Consider the following 24,817-nt stretch of genomic DNA (forward strand, 5'->3'; position numbering starts at 1 on the left):
GACTTGATGATGTCGAAAAGAGGGAGATTGAGCTTCGTAAGTGATCGGGTGAAGTCGAGAAGAGAGAGATGCTGCTATCCAATATATCCGAGGAGGTTCGGAAGGAGTTGGTGCTTGTTGTACGTGAAGCTGAAATGTCGCATTTATGCACACTACTCTGGGTGTATTGGGCTTTTGCATTTGTAGTTGGTTGTTGTATTAGACTCCATAGTTGTTGTAGATATATTAAATTCTTAGATTATGCCCAAAGTTGGTGCTAACTTGTAATCTTAAACTCACTTTGGAGGTTGACCAATTTGTAAAACAGTTCAAGCAAAACACTAGAAATATTGGTAGTTTAGTGCCAATTGATAAGATTTCAATTTGCATTTGTAGTATTTAGTACTACTACTTTACTAAGTGCATTTGTAGTACTTGAACTGGTTGTAGTTTGTAGTGCATTTGTAGTTTAGTGCTAAATTTTGCATGTGTAGATTATTTAGTACTACTACTTTACTGAGTGCTTCAAGCTTTGGAATTTGTACATCACATATACATGAATTTGCTTCTTTGTTTGCTGGAATTATGGACTGGCATGAATGACATGACAAAATCTGATATTTGAATGTAGTGACTATGTCATGAGCTGTGAGCCTGTGACAAAATTATAAACATATTCAGTTTATAATTATGGACACAAACGAGCAAACTTCCATGTGATATGAACTTGGAGCAGCACATCTCTGCAAGTGAGGCAACACGATATCAACCAAGAAAAATACCATCACAGGAGGTCCTAAATTTGGACTTACTAAGAAAATGTTTTCCATTGCAAGGACAAATTATGGACATAAACCTGCCATAGCTTTTCTTTAAGTTTCAGTCATTGAACTCTTCAAATTTTAGAACATAGGAGTAGAATGTGAATCTGATATTTGAAACTAAGCAAAGGCCATACATCGAAGAAAACAATCATAGCATTATTAGAATTACATAAAATGCTTTTCCATTTCCATACTTCTAGAGCACATATTCTTCTTCGAAACAGTTTGTTTGCTAATATATCATTCATTCTTATCTTAAACTGAATATATCTCATAAGATTGGATTATAACCAAAAACATTCAACAAAGATAATTCAGTACCACTGCCTTTCATGATATCCATTTACATTTCACATGACCAATTTCTCCTAAATATAAATCAATTCTTCTGAACATTGCAATCTGCACCTCAAGTCCATTATGTGCAAGCAATCACTTTACCAGCTCTTTAGAGATCAAATACCAAAAAATTCCTGCAAGTCCCACAAAATAGCTCCATACCCAAAAAATAACAATCATTTCAGATGGAGCCTTTCACCAAAACAATTGATAAAAAAATTCTTGCAAGTCCCGCAACCTTGTACACAACAGAATACCATTATGTTTTTACACTCAGATGTTTGCATGGACTGTACAAAGTTTAACAAACATTTTTTTCCCATGCATATAAATGTATTTCTTGTTGATATCAAATGAAGTCGAGTGGTGTAGGTTATTTGGAAAAATTGCAGGTTAACCTCATGCTGCTTATCTATTCTATGCCTTTCATTACGATTTGAAATGAAGTCATGCAGGGATAGAAGTCTGATTCTTTCATTGCACTAGGCTAAAACTTGTCCACATTATACAAGCTTGCAGCAAGCTTTTGCTCATAATAGTGGTCCTTTTATCGAACTTATCATAAATCCAACCAAAAAATATCAGATTATGTACACACCCAAAATAAATTATGACAATTGGTATCGTTGCAAAATCTATATCAGGATCATGTATATCTTCTTCTACTCCATGTCGAGTAATACTCTTTGCACTATGAAAGGCATATCTGGAAAGTAGTTAATCTTGTAGATTTTAGAACTAGAGCAAACAAAAGTTTTCTTCCCAAACACATCCCACAAGCGTTCAATTTGGGGAAAATTTTATTTTCTAAGTTTTGCAAATTTTTTTTCAAGAAAAAGTAAGCTATTAATGCACCCTTCATTCAATTTTATTCATATTATGCAGATTGATATTGTTACCATGATAAGGTCACATGATCAATAGTACACCTAATCTAAAAACCTTGATTTTATTGTCCCAATTTCATTTCCGATGGTATCAATGAGAACTAATCACTGACCAAAAGGTGAGAAAGAATTCATTCTTGAATAAATTGACCCTTAGGCCTCGACTATGTTTATTTGGCCAGGTGCACAGAGTGGACTTTGTGGTTCTTTGTATTGGAAGATTTAGTGGCGTCGCAAGCTTTACTTAACATAGTTTAGAACATAAAAGAGTTTGTAAAGCAATGGCAGTAATATTGCCCTTCATGCTTGTAGATGATGAAGGTATGCAAAACAGTTTTAGTTAACTACTTGTATATCTTGCAAGTATAACAGAGTATCCAACATGAACGTATTCTAGTTCTACTTTTCTGTGAGATAATTTATATGATATTTGTGCATGCATTATCGATCCAACCTATCTCAACTCTTCTATTAACAGCTCCTACATTTGAGAATGAAACACTTGGTTGATAGAAAACCCAGAAGTTGTTATGTTATATCAAAATGGAAAAGGTCTTTTACCGGTGAAAGTTTCCATGGACACAGCTCAATATAGCATGCTATGCAGCTCATAGCCTCATAGAAGATCAAACCTAATAAATTTCACTGAGATGATGGCCTGACCCGAATCCACCCACGAACTCTGTAGTGCTTGTGTCCACGAAACCACCACCTGTTCAATACCAGAGCCACTCATTAAGAAAAATTTTAAAACTTATTGAATAAATCTGAAGAATGTCTGAAGAAATTCACCAGGAATGTTCGGAGGACTGAGTTGAAGAACCGACGATACTTCTCACAACGACCACAAACCTCTCTCTCACCCACGACGCCGCGACTCAGAGATTTGTAGGCTGTGACAACGGCTAAAAAAACAACGGGACGGCGACCCAAAGACGCATGACGGCGACGAAAGCTTCCTCAAGCAAGCCGACGAAAGATTCCTCACGCAAGCTCCCTCTCTGGTTTTGCTCTAAAGCTTGGTTTCGCTCTACAACAAGAGGACGGCTACCGCAACTATGGGACAACGACCCAAAGACGCACGACGGGGACGAAAGCTTCCTCAAGCAAGTCGAAAGCTTCCTCAACCTTGCTCCCTGGTCGGTTTTTCTGAAGCTTGATGTCGCACCTTGAGCAAGCTTCCTCAATAAGCTACAGACAAATTAATTTCCCTCTTTTTTCTTTTTTTTAATAATATTACTTGATGACATGGCAGTATCCCACATCAGCAGGTTCCGCGGCGGAGACGCAGCTCGGTTGTATCTAGATTTATTGAAATTATAAGTATATGTAGTACTATTTTTTAATAATATTTTATTCAACTCGTCTAAAATTATCTTAATTCATCTTAACTTAAATTTATTCTTGGATTAGGCTTTTTTTGGTTATGAAATTCATCTCAACTCATCATTATAATTTTTTTAAATTTTAATATAAAATATAATAAATAATTTAATTTATTTAAATATTAAAATAATAATATTATTAAAAAATATTTTTAATAATATTTTAACATCTTAATTCAATATTAAAGGTTAGTTGATTTGTCAAAAAAAAAAAAAGAGGTTAGTTGATTTTAAAAGAGCATTGACCAAATTGCGTACGTCAGATCCAAGCCGTCGAATCAACACGATCGCTCACGTTACTTTCAAGCTCGCGCTCGCGCTCTCTCTCTCTCTCTCTCTCTCTCTCTCATGTAGACGCCACGCAATCCCCGTTATTTCGAAGCAAATTCCCGACTCTTTCTTCTCATCACACTCGAGAATCTCTCGAAATCAACCAACACAGAAACGTCTGGAGATTATTTGCAATCAAGCAGAGAATTTGTGAAACAAACCGAGACGAGCCGCTAATGGTGCCACCGGCGTTGCAAGCGGGTCCGAACCCACAACAGACCCAACAGTTCCTGAGCTCCGTCCTCTCCCAGCGCGGGCCCTCCGCGCTCCCTTACTCCGAGGACACCAAGTGGCTGATCCGCCAGCACCTTGTCTCCCTCACCTCCGCCTACCCTTCCCTCGAGCCCAAAACGGCGACCTTCACCCACAACGACGGCCGTTCCGTCAATCTCCTCCAGGCCGACGGCACCGTCCCAATGTCTTTCCAGGGCCTGACCTACAACATCCCCGTCATCATCTGGCTCATGGATTCCTACCCCCGCCACCCCCCTTGCGTCTACGTCAATCCCACTCGGGACATGGTCATCAAGCGTCCCCACCCTTATGTCAACCCCTCCGGCCTTGTCTCCGTCCCTTACCTTCACAATTGGGTCTACCCTAGCTCCAATTTAGTTGACCTCGTTCGTAATCTCAGCCTCCACTTTGGCCGTGACCCACCTCTCTATTCCCAGCGCCGCCCTAGCCCTAGCCCTAACTCTAACCCTCATCCTAATTTTACTCCTCCCCCTCCTTCTCATCCTGCCAACGCATCGGCTTCTACTTTGGGTTACACGCGCCCTGAGATTCCACCGAGACCGTACCCGCCGTCTCCGTACGGTGGTCAGACGGAGGATCCGTCGGAGGTTTACAAGAGGAACGCGGTGAACAAGCTGGTGGAATCGGTGCTCGGGGATATGACGGTGATGAGGAAGGCACGTGAGGCTGAGATGGAAGGGCTTTTCAACGCGCAGGCGGTGCTGCGGAACCGGGAGGAGCAGCTGAAGAAGGGCCTCAACGAGATGCACAATGAGATGGAAGGGTTGGAGCAGCAATTGCAGATGGTGCTGATGAACACCGACTTGTTGGAGGCGTGGTTGAGGGAGAACGAAGCGAAGCTGAGGAGTCACGGCGATAATGTTGACGTGGACGACGCGTTTGAGAGCGTTGACGTGCTCTCGAAGCAAATGCTCGAGTCTACGGCCTCCGACTTGGCCCTCGAGGACGTGGTGTACTCATTAGACAAGGCGGTTCAGGAGGGTGCGATACCATTCGATGTGTACCTGAGGAACGTGCGGCTGTTGTCGCGTGAGCAGTTCTTTCACCGCGCCACCGCTGCCAAAGTGCGGGCCGCGCAGATGCAGGCTCAAGTTGCCAATATGGCTGCTCGGATTTCTCACTATGGAGGCGATACCGAGGCACTACGTGTTCGGGCTTGATTGGTTTCTTAAAGGGGTTGTTATATACAAAATCATACAGTTGAAGGTAATATTCCTGTGCAAAATTCAATGATCTTTTTTTGGGAGGCCGCCCCGGGGGGGTGGGCGTTGTGAGTTATTTTCTTTTTCATCTTGTTCGATAATGATTTATGTCGATGAGTTATGCAAATACGCGATGTTGTGTATGTTCTGATTGAACGATCTATGGTTTAAGTTCAAATTTTTGATCTTATCTTTTTAAATCTCATTTTAAAGATGAAGCTATTGGGTCTTGTTCATTATATAGAGGAAAATGTATTTTCAGGCGTAAACTGATGAAAATTTGACTTGAAGCAAGCACACATGACACAACTCGGTGCTTGTTCTGGCGCTTGTGCTTCCCACGACAATGATTTTCTTATGTCAGTACTTGAGGCCAACCCAATGGGTTCTTGCTTCGTAAATGTATGTGAGCGAGGGCTCAATTTCACCTGGCCAAGATGTGATATGGGGCAGCCTCAAGGTTTTACAGGTTTTCCCTTATGTTTTTCGTACAGGGAACTGCCCAAATTCCTGTAACCAAATATATCTATTACTAATAAAAAAAAAAATCTGATGTCGGTATTTTTCGTTTCTTGTTTCATGCTGCTTTTGGTTCTTTTATTTGAGTTGTGGTTACGATGCTAGGGCATTTTCTGATCACTTATTTTTCCTCCTTGTATGCCTCTGTTCTTCAGTTCTTTTATCCAGTGGATGGGCTATTGTAAGTTACCAGTATATAAGCTTCAATGCTTGTCACATCATTGGGTGAATTGACTTTGTGGTTTTATAGTTGCATTTAGGTTCTCCAGTTTATCGGGGAGTGTGAAATGTGAATATTGCTGATGCTTTTTCCTCGGGCGATTGTACATGTGTCTGCTACTAAAATCTTATTCCGGCATGCTAGTTTATTTGGTGTTTGACTAACCATTTACGACTGCAGTATTTCTCATAAATTTCAATTCCCGGTATATTTAAGAAATATGAATTGATCTCTGTTTGCTTCCAATTAATTAGACTATCTGTTCATTAAAATGCATAGTCTCACAAATTGAGTACTTTGATGTCACGATTGATCTACATATTCCAGAGAACAGGATGGTTTTTCAAGGAAAGATTCGTGATGCAATACTACTTAAAAAAAAAAAAATTCGTGATGCAATATTGTAACTATTTGTCTGTCATCAGAAAGGTTGCAACTTTTGATCTGTCCTACTTCAATAATCACGTGGTTTGTGTTTCAAGAGTTTTGGTCTACTGTGATAAGAACTGTAAGTGGACGTGGTGCTGATATTACCCTAAGTCGACCCTCAATTTAAATCAAGTGTGAGGCTTATCTATAGACTATACTAGGACTTGCAGATTGGATAGAGGCACTGTAAGAAGTTTTTCTGCCTTGAAACTACAAGTTGGATGGATAGGCAAGTTCGTCTAGATGTGTTGCCATATGCCAATATTAATAAAGTGGCACTCTTTTCATCCTTCAAGAGCTTGACAAGATGCACCTATCACTTTCAATAGTTGTAGAAGCTTAACCAGGTTTTGAGTTGGGAAGGGTGTACGCATTCGTAATCACCTCTAATATTGAAGTGTCATCTAGTCAACTATCAATTGAGTTTTCTACATTGCCTTTAGGAAAGCATCATGTAATATGTCTCCATTTGCAGGACGTGGTAGCTGCCGTCCGAATAGAATGCTTAGTATAGGCGATGAAAGGAGGTAGTGTAACGGCTTTATGGCTTGGGACTTTGATATGTAGTCGTAGGGATTATGCTTGGAGAGTTCCAATGGCTGTTGTTAGCAGTTGCAGTAAGCTCAGAATGCTATCATGGCTATTTATCTCTCGGGATTCTTACACCAGAATGCAGGCAGGCATTTCATGATTACGGAGTGAGGTTGTCATGTCGTGTTGGCCTTATGGGTTATTTAATACAACCATGTATTAAAATAAAGGTATTTATGTAAAGTGATGTTATTTTACTTTACAAAAATGTCTCTCATTTAAAATATAGTTGTATAAAAGGTTGTATGTTTATAATTTTTCTTTATTATAATCCTGAACTCGTGAGATAATTAGGATCATCATTCATCAACTTAATTTATGATAGAATTCTTTTGAGTTCAAAAAATGACATTCAGAACATTGAGAACTCCACCATAGAATTCCATGAATTCTAGAATTGGTGGAAGAAATTTGGTAATGTATATATGTTTTTTAATATATGGATGAGGGTCCCCCAGAATCTGATATGGATGTGGTTATTGACTGTGTCTATGGAAAATTAACGTGGTAGAAATCTCAACCAGTCGGTGGAGCTCATAGCTTTTGTCCTTCATTAGGCGAAAGAGTACAGAAGGAAAAACATTGCAATTTCAGGGATCATATACCAAGTTTATAAAAGCCTGAGTGCAAGAAGTATCAGGAAACAGATCAAATATGCCTTACGTGGTAATCTTCTGCAATATTAATGGCCCATGATTTAAAATTAAGCAACACTTAAACGAAACAGTGAGCAATGATTTTGATACATCATATTCTTTTGAATTTTGGGATATATGTATATGAGAAAACTTTATGATCGGTTGGGCTTATAACCCACTAAAAACAGCCTTCCAATAGTATTCAGCCACACATGCTTCTCAAGTTAGTGATAGTGTGACCGCGCTTCACCCGATTATTTGAACATTCATGTCTGGCATTTGAATTTCCAGGTTACCTTTTGCGATGGTGTGACCCCCAACTCATTGTTGGGGACCCCTCTCAAGATGGTGGCAACGAATCGCACAGCCCCCTCCTGCGACCGTGGCAAGGGGACGAACAACCTTCCTCTCGTGACAGATCCAGAAACCCTAGCGACAAATTCATTGAATGGTTCCATTTTTCTTATTTTTGATAATTCTCTTTCTTCGATTCTCTCTTCACATCGTTCACTACTTCAGGCTATAATATTTTCCAGTTTCTTCGAGTAAGTAATTGCTTTTCTCTTCAAAATTTTAACTGGGTGTTATTTCCATATGAAGAAACAAGCTAATTTTGCATACTCATTGACTAGGTGTTATATACATATATATAAACGCTTTGAAATGGATGAGTTGTTTCCAGCCCTTTAACAGCCTCTGATAATATGGTGCCATCTTAGCATTATACATCATTGTACAATTTAAAGTCATGAGGATCACCACATGTAATTTCTACCTAAAATTAAATACTCTATGAAGGAATTATCTTCCAGGCTTTTAGTACTTCTCTCTACTATCAAACAAATCTTTTTGTTGCTTCTTCCACCAGTCGGCAACCACTGCCACTACTAATAGACCGAAGTAGCTAGACCGACGCTGAAGTCGTAAAAAAATAAAACGAAGTAAAGCATAATGGGATCTGTTTATTTTAATTATAAAAAAATAATTTGAATATTTTTAGAAATACATTATATTTTGCATATGAATAGATAGACTAATATACCTAAGGATTTGCAAGGCAAGCCCATAGGGCTTCGACGCTTCGGGACTGCTAGACAGGTCTATGGGAGTTAGTTCTTGGCTATTGTTTGGGATGAATTCTTAGAAATTGCGGTGGCAAATGAAGTAATAAAGTTTCTGCAACGTTAATGTGTTTAATAGAATCATGATCTTGATCTAAAATAGAGGAAAATTGTTTTATCTTTGTCATATGGGATGAGTCTAGCTACAAATTGGCGAAAAATGTAATCTGATTTATGTTTCAGAAGTAGAATTGTAATTCATTGTTGTAGAGTTTCATGTTTCTGCATATCGCTAGTAGATAGTTGTTCTCATTGTGTACTTGTCCAAAGTTGATGAACATAGATTCTTCATCATACAAGAGAGTCAATTATACAGGTGCCCCAATTAAAGACCTTATTCAGATGAATTGAAGCTGAATGAAATAGAAGCATTGTCTCTTGTCACTGGTGGATGCAACACTTGGTCGAATAGAAAGAAACCTGCAACTTGTTTTTGCTTTGGGAGAGCTTGTTGCTTGGAATGTGCTTGGCTTTTAGCCCACAACAAGTGTGAGATGGGGTCATGGGAGAGAGGGAGAGAGGGCCATGGTCAATGGGAGAGAGGAGAGGGGGTCACGGGATCTAGGAGATGCAGACATCCTTTAGAGACGAATGAGAGGGTCTGTGCACTGCAGTCCCATAGTTAGCCCCATGGGTGGCCTACGTAGCAAAAAATATTAGAGATTGTTTTCAGCCCTTTAGTAGAATGACCGAATAGAATATTTACTAATATACATACATACATATTCTTTTTTTTTTTTTGGAAGAAATAAAGGAGACAATGGGGGAGAAACTTGGAGGAGGGAAACCAGTATGTCGACTGCATTCCGTTTTAGAATATCGAAGTTATGTATAATTTTTATATATTTATAAAATAAAATTTGAAAGTTTTAAATTATTAAGAGTCTTCAGTTTGTATATTATTTTTTATTTTTTAAATCAAATTATGAATTTGTGTGTGTGTGTTTGTGTGTTAGAACTTGTATTGATGAGGCAAATTGCACCCTATGTTTTATTCCGATTTGTCGTTTTCTATTTCTAAAGTATCTGCGTATAAAATCCATTGATTTGAATTATTTGTCGCTCTGTAAGCCCTTCATCCATCCATTTTTTTTAAAAAAAGGCTATAAATTCCTCCATCCTCGAAGGGCCACAGGAAATGTAGAGTTGCGAGAAAGATGAGCTCCAGCCTCTCGCATCTCACACCTCTTCTCCCCATCACAACCAGTAATGCTCCGCCAACTCCCTTCAGGTCAAGCCCCTCTTCTTCTTCTTCTTCTTCATCTACTGTCTTCCACACTCTGTCACCAAGAATCCATATTCCTGCTCATGTATATACGCACCCTTCAGCTCTACTCCTTGAGCTCTGCACTTCCTTGAAAGAACTTCACCAAATTATTCCTCCCATCGTCAAGAACGGCCTCTACAATGAGCATTTGTTCCAAACCAAACTCGTCAGCTTGTTCTGCAATTACGGTAGCGTAAACGAAGCTGCTCGTGTTTTCGAGCCCATCGAAGATAAACTCGACGCGCTTTATCACACTATGCTCAAAGGGTATGCCAGGAACTCCTCGTTAGACAGTGCTGTGTCGTTTTTCTGTAGAATGAAGCTTGATGATGTCAAGCCTGTTGTCTATAATTTTACTTATTTGTTGAAAGTTTGCGGTGACAATACGGACCTTAGGAGGGGTAAAGAGATTCACGGGCAGGTAATAACTAATGGGTATGCGTCCAATGTGTTCGCAATGACCGGCGTTGTCAACTTGTATGCAAAGTGTAGACAGATCGATCAAGCTTATAAGATGTTTGATAGAATGCCCGAAAGGGATTTAGTATCTTGGAACACGATTATTGCGGGATTTGCACAAAATGGGTTGCCAAAAGTAACGTTTGAGTTGGTTTTACGGATGCAGGAGGAAGGGCAGAAGCCTGATTCGATCACATTGGTTACTATCTTGCCTGCTGCTGCAGATATTGGTTCTATGAAGATTGGAAATTCAATTCATGGGTATGTCGTGAGAGCTGGGTTTGGATCACTTGTAAATATTTCTACTGCTTTGGTGGATATGTATTCAAAATGTGGATCAGTGGGGACTGCTCGTTTAATCTTTGATAGGATGAAACAAAGAACTGTTGTTTCCTGGAATTCCATGATTGCTGGGTACGGACAAAATGGGGATGCTGAGGAAGCAATGAAAATTTTTCAGAATATGTTGGATGAAGGGTTTGAACCGACCAATGTCACCATAATGGAAACCCTACATGCGTGTGCTGATTTGGGAGATCTTGCACGGGGGAAATTCATTCATGAATTATTGGATCAATTGAAACTTGGATCTGATGTTTCTGTCATGAACTCTTTGATATCCATGTATTGCAAATGTAAAAGAGTGGATCTTGCTGCTAAAGTATTTAAAAACTTGCGGGGCAAAACCCTTGTCTCATGGAATGCAATGATATTAGGTTATGCTCAGAATGGACGGGTGAATGAGGCTCTGAGACACTATTGTGAGATGCAATCTCAAAACATAAAACCAGATTCATTTACGATGGTGAGTGTGATTCCTGCTCTTGCCGAGTTGTCAGTCACGCGACAAGCAAAGTGGATGCATGGAATTGTAATAAGAACTTGTTGGGACAAAGATGTCTTTGTCGTGACTGCTCTTGTCGACATGTATGGTAAGTGTGGAGCTATTGACACTGCAAGAAAGCTCTTTGATATGATGCAGGAGCGGCATGTGACAACATGGAATGCCATGATAGATGGATATGGGACACATGGTCTTGGAAAAGCTGCTGTAGAATTGTTCAATGATATGCAAAAGGGAACCATCAAGCCAAATGACATAACTTTTCTATGTGTTATCTCCGCTTGCAGCCACTCGGGTTTGGTGGAAGAGGGACTCTCTCTCTTTTCCAGCATGAAGAAAGATTATGGTTTAAAGCCCACCATGGATCACTACGGAGCTATGGTTGACCTTCTTGGTCGATCTGGAAAGCTCAACGAGGCTTGGGATTTCATTCAAGGGATGCCTATTGAGCCTGGGATTACTGTATTTGGTGCCATGTTGGGCGCTTGCAAAATTCATAAAAATGTTGAGTTGGGGGAGAAGGCAGCAGAGAAACTGTTTGAGTTAAACCCGGATGAGGGTGGGTACCATGTACTCCTCTCTAATATATATGCCACAGCTTCAATGTGGGACAAAATGGCGAAAGTGAGAACCATGATGGAGAAGAAGGGGCTTCAAAAAACACCTGGCTGTAGTTTAGTGGACTTCAAAAATGAGGTTCACTCTTTCTATTCTGGAAGCACGAGGCATCCCCAATCCAAAAGAATATATGCTTTTCTTGAGAAGCTGGGAGAGGTGATTAAGGCTGCTGGTTACGTGCCTGATACCAATTCAATTCATGATGTGGAGGATGATGTTAAGGAGCAGTTGCTCAATAGCCATAGTGAGAAGCTGGCTATCTCGTTTGCACTGTTAAATACCAGTCCTGGTACAACCATACACATCCGAAAAAACCTTCGAGTTTGTGGCGATTGCCATAATGCAACCAAGTACATTTCTCTTGTGACTGGTCGGGAAATCGTAGTGCGTGACATGCATCGGTTCCACCATTTCAGAAATGGAACCTGTTCCTGTGGAGATTATTGGTAAAGATCATCACACATGTTAATTTTTGGGTGTTCCTGTGCTATCTACATTTGAAGGCTTTTCAAGGAACGAGGCCTTAGCATGTAGATAAAAGGGTTCTAGGATGAAGTTTGGTTGTTTCTGTAATCCTGAAACATCAATGCCCAATAAAGTGCAAACGAATTTCTTAACGGCCAAAAAAATAGATCTGGAAGCAGGGCTGCTATTTGTGTCACCAAATATCGTAATTGAATGTCATCTTGTCATGTTCATTTTATTCAGTTGACTTGCTATCATAAGATAAGAAGATTAGGATTGAATCCTTCATGTACTTTTGCTCCTTCCCATTGACTTCTGTAATGGATCTTTAGTCCTTTCGGCAATTCCTTTCGTTTAAACAGTGATACATGGTAGTCCTTCGGTTCTAGTTGCTGCTGCATGCTGACTCTGTTATAGACCCCATCTTTGGTGATGGAAAGTAACGGCTCATCCCAAGTAGCACAGCTGAAATCATATAGAAGGCACCTGTTACAAATGCATGCAACGCTCAACCGAAGTAGCTAATTACCCGCCAATGAATGAACACCCGATGAAACTTGAAAAACGACTTTGAACAAAGCAATGAAGTCGGACTCAGAAGGCTTCAATGCCATGGCTCGAAACAGTTTTTGGTGGTCAATAAGCACGTTATATTGCACATTAGGCTGAAAGAGAGAATTCCACCAACTATTTCCAAATTTAGAAAAAAACACAAGGGAGTACCTGACCTCTTACAGATGTAAAACCAAGAAAATAAATCTTCTCAAGCCTACTACACGCTTCCAAACAAGGCATCAAGGGAAGCCAAAATTTCCTTTTCAACCCAGCTTCTAGCCAGTTATATTCACCATGTGAATGTCTAATATCTACACATTCACCAGACAAAACATCCACAACAGATGTTTTAAACAATGCAAAGATCCAGAAGACAGCCACAAAATCATACGCTATATACCCAAAATGCTGTAAGACTCGGCTCTAAAATCATTTCCACCACCAGAACTGTCGAAACAAATATATCTTCCTCATTCGAGCATTGTATGTCAAGAAGGTTCTGGCTTTGACAGGGTCTGCATTCAAATACTCAAAAGCATACATCTGTTTGGCCTCTTCTAAGCCATCAATCTCCATCACTGCCTGTAGTAGCTCATGGGCATCAACTGAACATTTGCTTCGCTCCATTGCATCAGCCAAGCGCCGAATGCTCGATGCTACTGCCAGCATTGCATCCTGGAGTGCATCTGAGCCACGAGAGCGTTTTGGAAGTTGTCTGACAGGCTGGATCAGAGGATCTTGAGTACCATCTGGCATCTGAGCATACTCTGGCGTTCCAGTAAATGATTCTGTCCCATCCGTCTCACTCAGGTCTTCTGAACTTGGGGAAAGATATGAGGCAGAGTCATAATCACAATTCTTTATCTCTGTTGGATGGCTTCCATCCTTCATCTTGGCCCAGCGACTAGGGGCTTGGTAATTTCCACAAACAATTTTCAGTTCATCATACATCTCTATCTGTTTACCTCGAAATCCTCTTGCGTCAGGGTGTGCCTATTTAATTAATTGATCAACACCAACCAGCATATAGTAAATAACAGCATAACATATTGTAAACAGGAAAAAAATAAATTACTTACTGCAATATATCTCTTCCAAAGATCATCGTTGTCGCACTCAATCATCTTTGTATGTGGATTCCACCTGAATCCATCCTGACTTAGCATATCCTTCATTATCTTATACCTCTTCTTAATTGTCTTAAGTCTATTAACAACTTTTTGATTATTTAAGTTCAAGTTAAAGCGAGAGTTCACAGCAATACAAGCAGCAGTGTAAGCATTTTCATTAAAACATTTGTCAATTTTGTTCCCGTTTTTAGCTTGAACAGCAAGGGCTTCAATAAGGCACTTGTCCATTGCGATTGACCATACTACGTTCCTTCCTTTGTGCTTCATATCCCTTCTCTGTCCATGCTGGGCATATTGCTCCATTCCTGAATAGGAAAATACAGATAAACTATATTCTGTGGCATCTACTTGCCAAAAATTTAAACTATATTCTGTGCCATATGACAAAAGCAGAATTCAAAATACTGAGTGATAGACGATTGACTGCATCATCCCACAAGACAAGAGAAAATGTAGTATCATAGCCCAACATCATCTACATGGATCATGTATTAGTACATGGCATAGTTAGAGGTCACAATCAACATCTGTGATGTAATCTACCACCATCTTCTCTATCGCATAAACTCGATGATACCATAAAGGCAAAAGGTAAATTTTATTAGAGACACTCAATCCAGTGAAAAAATAAAACCCTGCATTATTTTTACTTTTAACAAATAAAACTAATAAAAAATGATGCCTATGCCCTATGATACTTAGGCCCACAAATTATCACAAATCCCGAGTTGCTTGAATCTTCAAATATGAGTCATGATTGTCTCTTCCTTCATTGACTGATGACTAGCTATCCTCACTCTTATAACAAGTACTTCTAGCTGATAAAGATAATAACCAGTGCAGCCTAAGCATTTAGCTTGGAATCACCACCGCTGCACCTTTAATGTAGTGTAAGGCGGAACATAAGGCACTTATCTTACAAAATAATGCTCAGCATTTGGTTCCCTTTTGCAGTATGGTAGAATAATACTTGAAACTCCCAGTTTGTAGTTATTTGAAAATTTTCAGCTCATCCATAATTGAATTGGTATCCACTTACAAAAAATTGATTCACACCCTTTGCTGGACACAGCACCATAACACCATACAGGCCAAACAAAAAACTGCTAGAGCAAACTCAATACAGCTGATCAAAATTTTTAAGCTAACCTCAACAACTTGTGCTTGGCATTGAGCCTAGTCACAATTATTTTCTATCTACAAACACAATTGAAGTACATCTCGTATCGTATCTTGCTGGTAATTACAGCATTTTGCGAACATCTAGTCGGTCCATGTCTTGTTAACGCACAAAAGGAACAATTATCACACGAACAATAGCAATAAATTGTTAAGAATTCTTCTCATGAAATTATTCTACCATGCCCAATAAATGATGTTTGAAAGTTCCCAAATACAAAGATAACACGCACACAGAGAGAAAAGCCCCCACTAAAACCCTGCAAATGCTAACACTTGAATGACGCAATGAAAATGAAAGCAGCTAGTACAACACACCAACACCCCCGACTTAGGTCTTTAAAAAAGAAAGCTACAAAATAAATAAATAAACATCTACACAGAGGAGCAAACTGCATGCATGCATGCATACATACATACTTATACAAGTAAATACCAGATACGAATGCAAGTATATATGGAGAGAAATCGCGATACCCGAGTCTACGGAGAGAGGAGATTCCGATCTTAGGAGTGGTGGAATTCTCTCGCCGGTCAGATCGCCGGTTCCGACTGCCTCTGATCTTCGGGAGATACAGCGACGGCGTTAAGCAAATGGAAGAGGACTACTACTCTGACGGTACATCAAGAGTTTAGGGTTTCTTTTTCTCGAGAAAATAAAAGGTTTGTAAATTTTCCCGACTCGCACTTTCTCGAAAACCAAACGCTTACGAGAGAAAAGTGTACTTGGTCCAACAGTTCCAGTGCACTACGGTCCGATAGGATACACGACGGACCTATCATTAGACGCCATGTAAGCAAAAGTCAAAGAAATTAATCTTCAATAATCCATATTAAAATATGCATTATTTTAAAACACATGGAGATGCAATTAAAGGAAATGGCTATGAATTTTTTAATTTGTAAAGTTCTTGCTTCATTCTAAGGAAAAGAAAAAATGTTGAAAAACATGTTATTTTATTATTTTAACCGAAAGTGGTATATTTTAATTTTTTATAGATAGATATAAATATTTTATAGCTAATTTTACAATGAATTAATATGATAGTATTATTCTCAAAAGCATATAACTTGAAAGCATAACACCCAAATTTTCAAAAGGGAGGTATTGGATTCGCCTCCCTTCCCAACTTAAAAAAAAAAAATTGATAGTATTATTATTATTTATAATTATCTTTATAGTTTTTATTTTTTATTTTTGTTAAGAAATTGATAGTGTTGTTGTGGATCAATGATAATGATTCAGATTTCAGATTTTAGACGTGGCCTGACCATCTAAAGCCCAATTTAAGGGAATTGAGAGTCGAGACGTGGGATAGGAGACGGGGAACAATGTCAATGTCGTAATTTCAGGCCATAATAAGCCGTGACTATATAAAATCCCATTTTCATCAGCTACCCTTGCTCCTGTCTGTCTTCAGTCACTTTGCCTTGGGCATCCGATTTTGGGGTTTTAGGGTTTTGCATAAAATTCCCACTACCTTTCTACGAAAGCCAGCCATGACTGCTCAAACCCAGGAAGAACTCCTTGCTGCCCATCTCGAACAGCAAAAGATCGATGTATCTCTCACTCTCTCTCTCTCTCTCTCTCCATATTATGTAACATGTTAGATCTCTTTAGTTTTATGATTCAGCATCGCTTGGGGCACCGAAAATGTTCTTTCTTTTTACTCCAAGATTTCCTTTTCTTATCTGCTGGTGCTTTTAAATAGCTATATGCGCTTTAGATCTTAATGATTTTCTTACCCAACCGTTTTATTGCTCACAATCTGATAGAAATGCGGTTGGAAAATAGAAATCAGTTAATTTCTTCAGGGCACTTAGTGATATAAGTACACGTAAATAAGTTTTAGGATGTAAGACGGATTGGTGACTTTGGATGCTATACTGCTACACTGATTGGAAATTGTGTATCTGAGGTTTGTGATGTGATATTGGTTATAATTTATATACCTACATAATTTCGATAGTAATTGTATGCGGAATATATTTCGAGAGTGTATAATAGAACTGATAATGGTGTGGGGACGAAGATTAAAAAAAAAAATTGTATATATTACCTTTTGGGGCTACGAAGTAAGGTCAGCTGATTAAGGAAAGCTCAGGTTATAAAATCTCTTATCTGTTAATTAATTAATTATCTAGTTAAGCAGTCATAGACGGACTGAGTGTCCAGTGCTCTAGGATTATGCAGATTGGGGAAAAACCTTTGATGGGTTAGATCGCACATGCTGCCTTTTCTCTTTTTATTGGTTCTAGTACTTAAATTTTTGTTTTTATGTGGGTAGCTTGACGAGCCCCTAGTTGAAGATGAAGACGAAGATGATGAAGATGATGATGACGACGACGACAAGGATGATGATGAAGCCGAGGGTAAGTTCACTGCAAATGTTGTGGTGGTGTCTTTGTTTCCTCTTTTATGCTCTTTATTTATCCTTAGTTTCTCTTGATTTTGGTGGCACTAGTGAGTTGCACATGCACACATATTTATATAAACTCTCACCCCGTTTTTCTATACTTAGGAATGCTTTAAGAGAAATCAAGTAATATTGCATGCTGTAGCATGTATGTATCTATGGCACCTGTCTTCCTATAAGAATTGGTGAAGTGTAAGGTCTTGGTTCCACTAAGACTAATTTGTTGTGAAAACGACTGATAAGAATATTAAAGACTAATGATTTGGGGAAAAAATTAGTGTTTTTTAACAAGTTATGTAGTTGTGTTATCTTGTTTCACGTAACTTGTTCGCCTCTATTGTGCGTCTAACGTGATATGTGGTATTGTCTCTATGTCTGTGTTTTGTCTTATTTCATTGCGATTTCTTCATAATGGTTCCTTTTTTCATCCCTTTTTATAAATATAATCAGGACAACATGATGGAGACGGTAGTGGTAGGTCAAAGCAAAGCAGAAGTGAAAAGAAAAGTCGGAAAGCAATGTTGAAGCTTGGCATGAAACCTATCGCAGGAGTTAGCAGGGTCACTGTCAAAAAAAGCAAGAATGTTAGTGCCTTTTCAACTACCATTTTTTTTTTTTACTTTCCATTTTTAGTCTTTGTTTTTTGCCTAACATTATACTGCCACTTAAATCAGATACTGTTTGTCATCTCGAAACCGGATGTTTTCAAGAGTCCAACTTCAGATACATATGTAATCTTTGGGGAGGCAAAGATCGAGGATTTGAGCTCTCAACTGCAGACACAGGCTGCAGAGCAGTTCAAGGCTCCTGATCTCAGCCATGTGATTTCCAAACCGGAGTCTTCGGCCGTGGCCCAAGATGATGAAGAAGTAGATGAGACGGGGGTGGAACCCAAGGACATTGAGTTGGTGATGACACAGGCAGGAGTCTCTAGGTCAAAGGCTGTGAAAGCATTGAAGGTAGCAGATGGGGACATAGTTACAGCCATCATGGATCTTACCAACTGAGAGAAGCTTTTAAGTATTATTTTATATCGAGGATTTTGCAGTTCCGTGGTTTCTAGATCACCTGAGCTTTACGGTTTTGGATCTTTTTTCAATTTATTGAAAGTTTCTTTTTCTTTGTTCTGCGTTTGTACGAGCAAACCACTCAGACGAATGCATTGTTGAGTGATAAACTGGAGCCCGTGTTTCTCTATTTGTGTCCTAGTTAAAGTTCGGGGGCTTCGCTTTGGATCCCATTCATTCAAAAGTTGCGCATTTTTAAACAGCCCTTTAATTATTTGAAACTTTCTTCTTTTTGAAAATGTTGTACTGCCTTGCTGAAGCATTTGTGCGGTGCACTAATCTCTATCCAAAGTTATATTTCTGTAATCAAGACGGTATATTCAATTTTTTTAAGGTTAAAAGATTTTTTTTTAATATCTATATATGTGCGCGTGTTTGTAAATTTTTAGAGGACTGAGGATGCTATAATCCCCAGCCCTTTTGGGTTGGAATCATCTCATATTCATGCATGCTAACGACCTTGCCCCGAGTCTCTCTTCACTTCCCATATTCCTGCTTCCCCATACCTCTAAACTTAATAAAGTTCACGGGCCACATTGAAAATTGCATGGTTCCGAGAGATGGATGGCAATTTCGGCCAATTGAATATGATGTGTCATTGACAGTTTTATACGCTGCATGACTCGTATCAGTGCTCTAGCCGACCCGATATATCTAGCCATTCGATGGTGCATGCAATTAAGGCAGCAACAAGTAAAGAAAACCACCATTGTGTTACTTGTACGCTACAATGTTATAACAAGCACATCAAAAAGCGCTTTGATATCGTTTATATGCAGAATCCATGAACTCGAGTTCCAGATTTGGTAAGGAGTTTTTATACTATTTTTCCATAATCATGTGCAGTATATCTTCATGAATTTTCTTATGTCTTAGCCAAAGAAGACTTTTCTACTTCCAGATTATTTCTATGTAGCAATAGAAGGTTCGCCTGTTTTACTAGTTTTCATTCCCTAGAAAACATTGAACATCGTTTCTACTCCATGAATCTATACGTGTACCAAAAGTTCATTTATAACCACTGTTTTCTACAACGTTTCTATCCTTGCCAAAACAAGTACATCATCTTCTCGTTTTTAATGATAAATATGGATGGATTGCTGCATAAACGAACAACAAATTTCTCATTTTTGTGAATTTCAGCAATAAATGTCTTGAATATTGTCAATAGTATAGTAGAGAAATTTGTTATTCGCCGAGTGTTTCTCATGTATACATACTGTGTACTCCAGCCATACATATTTTGGATCATTAGTAAAGTTTGATTTGTAAAAAAAATTGAAATAAAATGCTGGACATGAATTAAGATCATGGAAAGACAAGCTCGGAAGTTCTTTTTTGGTGCTTCACTAACCTTTTGAAATGTAAGTGTAAGCAAATGACTTCATGATCTTAGTATAAATGTGTTCTTTTTTCCATAATAAGCTCCGTCCACCAAGTTAAGTGAGATATTTCTCTAGGCCCAAAGCATTGTTACACCCAAAAATAGCATGATAGCCAGTCCGAAACAAAATCCAACAATCACCATGAAAGCCTGGAGACAGTTAAAAGAACAAGATGCTTGAAATTGTAAAACATAAATAACTCACTGAAATTCCGGGGACACTTACCTTCCATTGAGACTCAAACTTAAATTTGTCAGTGAACCATGACAATCCTCTGTCAACAAATGGTGCAAGAGCAAGCGCCCTGCAAAAGAAGTACCACATTAGAATCAAAAGGTTGTTGCATTGAAACTATATTCTAGCATCAAAAGAAGAAAAATTTAAACAACGTTTCCTGCACTTACATGCCTGCAAACCCAATGAATCAGCATCTAACTCTACATCTCACTTCTGATAATGAATTATGGCTGACTAAAAAGAAACAATCTTTCCCATTACGTTAAAGAAATAGTGCATGTCAACAGCAACAGATAGGGAGCTTCCCCATTTCTCTAACTGTAGTGTTCTTGAATCTGTCTCAAGTACACTTATGGTTGACTCATTAAATTCAAGACGGACCCAATCGACAGAAACTACTAACCCCATCCCCCAAAATTCTCTCTCCTTCCTCCACCATTTACACCCAGTCACTAGATACGATATGAGATTTGACCCACAGTTAATTGAAACAACAAAATGTGAGATCTAAACAAACTTTCGATCAGACTTACCCACCAGATACAATGTAGAAACACCGTGGTGTTCATAAATATTTAAAAATTATTGAAGAAATTTGAGTTATAGCAGCTTACCCGCCAGCTCTTATAAGTTTAGTAACTTGGCTTCCAGCCCACACCATGGCCATTATTTTGAGGAATCTGCGAATGACCAAAAGTTTCAGGTCCTCATTGAAGTTTTTTATAACAGTTATTAACATTATAGATCATTTCTGCTTTATAAGCAATATATCGGTTCATTTCTTCCTTAGAAAATATTGATATATTACTAGCCACCTTTCAACAGCTGCGAGATAGCCCATCCTTCCAGGTGCAGGAGCAATATGAAACCTAGAACCAGTGCAACTTGTGGTTATGATCTAATATATTCAGAACAGGTTCATGGCGATACTGTGTAATATAAATAAAAAGTAAGGCACCTTCTTTGTACATTTCACTATTGATTTTTCAAAAAGGTTACTATTTCCAGTACCATTTGTCATCATATGATTCTTGAATCACCGTTGATAGGGAAATTATAGTAGTAAATCAAGTTTTAAAAAAAATAGTTATCAGATTGCTATTTGTATTGAGACATATTCCTTCATTTCATTTCTACTGTCCTTTTCTTTATTGTTATTATTTTTTACTTCTCAGTACTGTTCCGAGAACAGAAAAGGTGGTGTTTCTATAAACAGAAAGTCCTCAATATTTGTCCAAAATTTGAGGAAGGTTAGCGTAATCCATGCTACAAAAAACAGCAAACAATAGGATTAGAAAAAAAAATTAAAAAAAAGGGAACATTTTCAGAAAAAGCTTAACTAAATGGTCAAGTATCTCAAAGAATTACTTTGAAAGTGCCTTTAGATATCCTAAAACAAAAACAAAAACAAAAAAAACAAAACTTGTAGCTTGTTGCGATGTTATCCTTGGGGCAGGATATTGGAAGTTCAAACTAGCCAAGACAATGGATTTTGCATTTTTTTCAATTTCGTATTTTCTGATGTTATTGTGCACAGTGAAAGAACTTGGAACAATAATAATTGGCACACACGTTATTTCACTCACCAAACTATGAGAAATGTTGTGAGATAGTAGGTTGTATTCAATAAACCATAGGACAATATTCCTGAAATCCCATATCTCTTTAATCTCTTCAATATGCTGCCAAATTGAACAAACAAAAATAAACTGTTACCATAAGTAAAATGACATCCCCAAGAAACCAAGGTAGTTAGACAAGCATATGGTAAAATGTCATTCCCCCAAGAAACCATGAAAATGGACACGCAGCCTACATTACATTTCATTCCTTCCCTTGTTCCTTTTTTAAAAAAATGAAGAAAATCCTGATAGCTAGAAATAGATAAGTGATAATGAGCTTCTGTCCAGTAATAGAGCATTTGAAACATGAGTTCCTCGGGCTCTTCGATTCTTATAATGTTAAAGAAAAGAAGAAACTGACAGAGGTTATGTTATGAGTACAAAAGCAACTCACTCAGAGAAAGCTCATGGGGGGGAAAAAAAAGAACCAATGAGATATTATGCATTCAAGGGGGTCAAGAGGAAGCCAGGAGGGGAAGTGAGGAGGTGCTGTAGTCCTCGGTGAAGTACATCTTTAAGAGCACTCTCAATGGATTCTTCATCCTATCTTTTAAAATACATTACCAAAACTCACTTTTTCTATTTTACATATTGACTTTTACAATATGTCATTCATCAGCTTATCTATTTTTTCTTTATATCATTTTAATATTATACTTTTTGTATTTTTTATTCATTTCAAATATGTTCTCTAATTACCAATAATATCTTCATATCTTTTGATATTTACAATACCTCCTCATATACAATGTCATATAATTAAATCTTATTTTAAATTAATCCAAATTTATAAATTGAACCAAAATATAAATTAATTTAAAAAAAAAAAGATTATATAATAAAAATATTATGAAAGTATATACAATGGGGCTGTTGCACGTCTACAAGGATATACAAACCAATTGGAGTCATATGCAGTTTTTTTTTTTTTTATCTGAGTCGTATGCAGCTTTTTTTTATTTTATTCATATGCAGCTTGCTTTTATATATATAGACCGAATATTGGAGTCACCCCAACCAACACAGAGGAAAGCGTGGGAAGGAGAGAGAGAGAGAGGGCTTGAAATGAAAATAGGAAATTTGGAAGAAATGGGAAAAATAGGCCACTGAAGATAGAGAAATTAATTTAAAATGTTTATGGCCATAAATAGTGTCCTCTACACGTAGCAAAATTACTGTAGCAAAATCTAAAATAAAGATGATATACAAGATCCATTGGATCTCATTTTTTAATAAATTTCTTTATATTTTAAAGGCGACTGTATTTTACAACATTTATTGGGACTGTCAGGGCATATTTCCTGTATCGCTGGCAGACTGTGTTGATATAAAATAATAATAATTGGATCTATAATGATAACGCTAAAGTGACAATAATAATCTTGCTATATGTGCGTGTGAGCTTGGTGCTCATTTAATCTTGCCTTAAACTTTTAACATAATCGGTAATCCAATGACTCTCTCTCTCTCTCTCGGTCGACCACATTCACAACGTGTAGAGAGTTTAAACAATATATGCAAGCCATGAATTTGGATGCATTGGAACAAAGACACAGAGACTCGCCATCATCGTGTCATTAACAAAAAATCAGTACTCTCTAAGTATTGACCATAAAATACCGAAAGGCAAGTAGTACGTACTCGTTGAATGTGAGTGGTCTTCCTCGACCAGTTTCATTCTTTTCCGTGGAACCTACAAGAGAAATGCAAATATGTGAATTTTTTATCTCGAGTGAACGAAACATAAATATACAGAGTCGCTTTCGAATTATTTTAGTTGATGATGCCAATTACCTTCACAATTCGAAGCATTTGATGTACCATAATCCTAACTCACCCAAAAAAGAAAAATGAGAGCAATTGTTATCAGAATAAATTTCGGTAAAAGCTAATAAAGGAACAAGTCCATGAAAGAATAATAGTATTACGACAAAATTCTATTCCTTTACACAGATTTCAGCGACAATAAAAGAAAAAAAGAAGATGGAGAATGAAATGCTCACGGTATCATCACCGCCGATTGAGCAGACTCTGGGTCTTGGCGAATGGCGCAGACTAACCGAGGAGTTGTTCGATTTGCGTAACCAATATCGTCTGGAAACCCTGTTAATGCTCACGCAGGAGAATTCATGGAAACCCTTAAACGCAAAAAAAAAAAAAAAAAAAGGAAAAATAAATATAGTAGGAATAACTCAGAGAGAGAGAGAGCCAGATGAAGAATTACAGGTGTTAGCATTACCGGGTTATGATGACAGAGGAGTAAAGGCTGACCGGCGAGCTTGAGACTGACAGACATGAGAGAAAGAGACGGAGACGGAGACGGACTGAGAGCCGAGTGAGCTCTTTTTCTTTTTCTCTTGAAAGAGAGAGAGGATTAACAATGGTATTTTACTGTTTTTTTCTTTTTTTAAATTTATCCTGTATGGGTTGTTAATTGTCCTTCCGATCTGTATTTCGCCTGCGCACGATGGCCGTATGACAGCAGATAAAGTGCGAGTAATACGCGAATAATAGCAAACAATTTATCAATAAAAATAAAATAATTTTAAAATATCTGAAAATAACTATATTATCACATACACTCGATAGGGTTGAACAACAATCGCAGAAACTGGCCGGCATTGAAGTAGGCCGACCGCCAGATCATAGAATTGGCCGAAGTTGATAGAGAACCGGTTGGCTAGTGGTAGAAATTCTTTAAAATCGATGTCGGTTGATTCGATTTTAGTTTGAATCCGATTTAAACTGTCGAATTAGCCCATTAAATAAATATATATCTTTTATATATATCATAGTTAAAATAACATCGTTTCACTTAAATTTAAATGAAATAACATCGTTTTAGACCTAAAG

The 24,817-nt window shown here is 38.1% G+C and overlaps 5 protein-coding genes across 6 annotated transcripts; 3 read left to right on the plus strand and 2 right to left on the minus strand.

Annotated features, from left to right (window-relative positions):
- Positions 1–3,784: 3,784 nt before the first annotated feature.
- Positions 3,785–7,210, plus strand: LOC109012284 (protein ELC-like). Of its 2 annotated transcripts, none has more exons than XM_035685231.1 (2): positions 3,785–5,205; positions 6,845–7,210. In XM_035685231.1, the coding sequence occupies exon 1, from the start codon at positions 3,921–3,923 to the stop codon at positions 5,157–5,159; it is 1,239 nt and encodes a 412-aa protein (XP_035541124.1). In that variant the 5' UTR covers positions 3,785–3,920; the 3' UTR covers positions 5,160–5,205; positions 6,845–7,210. The 2 variants fall into 2 exon arrangements, with proteins under 2 accessions (XP_035541124.1, XP_018849371.1); XM_018993826.2 differs by lacking the exon at positions 6,845–7,210 and adding an exon at positions 5,464–5,762.
- A 2,604-nt stretch (positions 7,211–9,814) lies between these two features.
- Positions 9,815–12,716, plus strand: LOC109012283 (pentatricopeptide repeat-containing protein At1g11290, chloroplastic). The gene has a single exon (XM_018993825.2). It carries the CDS (start codon positions 9,877–9,879, stop codon positions 12,355–12,357), a length of 2,481 nt encoding a protein of 826 aa, XP_018849370.2. The 5' UTR covers positions 9,815–9,876; the 3' UTR covers positions 12,358–12,716.
- Positions 12,717–12,834: 118 nt separating this feature from the next.
- Positions 12,835–15,945, minus strand: LOC109012285. Its single transcript, XM_018993827.2, has 3 exons — positions 15,714–15,945; positions 14,007–14,362; positions 12,835–13,920 (listed from the first exon to the last, which is right to left on the minus strand). The coding sequence occupies exons 2-3, from the start codon at positions 14,358–14,360 to the stop codon at positions 13,357–13,359; spliced, it is 918 nt and encodes a 305-aa protein (XP_018849372.1). The 5' UTR covers positions 14,361–14,362; positions 15,714–15,945; the 3' UTR covers positions 12,835–13,356.
- Positions 15,946–16,618: 673 nt separating this feature from the next.
- On the plus strand, positions 16,619–19,026 carry LOC109012282 (nascent polypeptide-associated complex subunit alpha-like protein 1). Its single transcript, XM_018993824.2, has 4 exons — positions 16,619–16,796; positions 17,525–17,609; positions 18,104–18,237; positions 18,328–19,026. The coding sequence occupies exons 1-4, from the start codon at positions 16,737–16,739 to the stop codon at positions 18,658–18,660; spliced, it is 612 nt and encodes a 203-aa protein (XP_018849369.1). The 5' UTR covers positions 16,619–16,736; the 3' UTR covers positions 18,661–19,026.
- An 831-nt stretch (positions 19,027–19,857) lies between these two features.
- Positions 19,858–24,413, minus strand: LOC109012281. The gene is made up of 9 exons (XM_018993823.2): positions 24,204–24,413; positions 23,968–24,102; positions 23,759–23,792; positions 23,606–23,657; positions 21,929–22,024; positions 21,158–21,211; positions 20,957–21,022; positions 20,331–20,409; positions 19,858–20,254 (listed from the first exon to the last, which is right to left on the minus strand). Exons 1-9 carry the CDS (start codon positions 24,258–24,260, stop codon positions 20,177–20,179), a joined length of 651 nt encoding a protein of 216 aa, XP_018849368.1. The 5' UTR covers positions 24,261–24,413; the 3' UTR covers positions 19,858–20,176.
- Positions 24,414–24,817: the final 404 nt, after the last annotated feature.

Source organism: Juglans regia, chromosome 14, assembly GCF_001411555.2.
Source record: "Juglans regia cultivar Chandler chromosome 14, Walnut 2.0, whole genome shotgun sequence".
NCBI classification, from domain to species: domain Eukaryota; kingdom Viridiplantae; phylum Streptophyta; class Magnoliopsida; order Fagales; family Juglandaceae; genus Juglans; species Juglans regia.